The following is a 314-nucleotide window of genomic DNA, read 5'->3' as shown; positions in this document are numbered from 1 at the left end:
AGCAGCTAAAAAGGCGGGAAAAGCTCAGAAAAATATTACAAAAAATGATAAACAGAAGAAGCGCAAGAGGAAGGAGAGCTATGCTATCTATATTTATAAAGTACTGAAACAAGTTCATCCTGATACTGGCATTTCATCAAAGGCGATGAGTATAATGAATAGTTTCGTTAATGACATTTTTGAACGTATCGCTGCCGAAGCATCTCGTTTAGCTCATTATAATAAACGTTCAACTATTACAAGTCGGGAAATTCAAACTGCCGTTCGTCTTTTATTGCCAGGCGAATTGGCCAAACATGCTGTCAGTGAGGGAA

The 314-nt window shown here is 37.9% G+C and overlaps 1 protein-coding gene across 1 annotated transcript; it reads left to right on the top strand.

The window, feature by feature from the left end:
- Nucleotides 1-4: 4 nt before the first annotated feature.
- Nucleotides 5-310, top strand: LOC119642688 (histone H2B-like; the record flags this gene model as incomplete). The annotated part of the gene is made up of 1 exon (XM_038041920.1): nucleotides 5-310. A coding segment is annotated over one exon (306 nt), but the record flags the coding sequence as incomplete, so codon positions are not given.
- Nucleotides 311-314: the final 4 nt, after the last annotated feature.

This window comes from Glossina fuscipes, unplaced genomic scaffold (genome assembly GCF_014805625.2).
Source record: "Glossina fuscipes isolate IAEA_lab_2018 unplaced genomic scaffold, Yale_Gfus_2 241, whole genome shotgun sequence".
Classification (NCBI taxonomy): domain Eukaryota; kingdom Metazoa; phylum Arthropoda; class Insecta; order Diptera; family Glossinidae; genus Glossina; species Glossina fuscipes.
The sequence above is the reverse complement of the archived record's forward strand: the minus strand, read 5'-3'. Positions and strand labels throughout refer to the sequence as shown.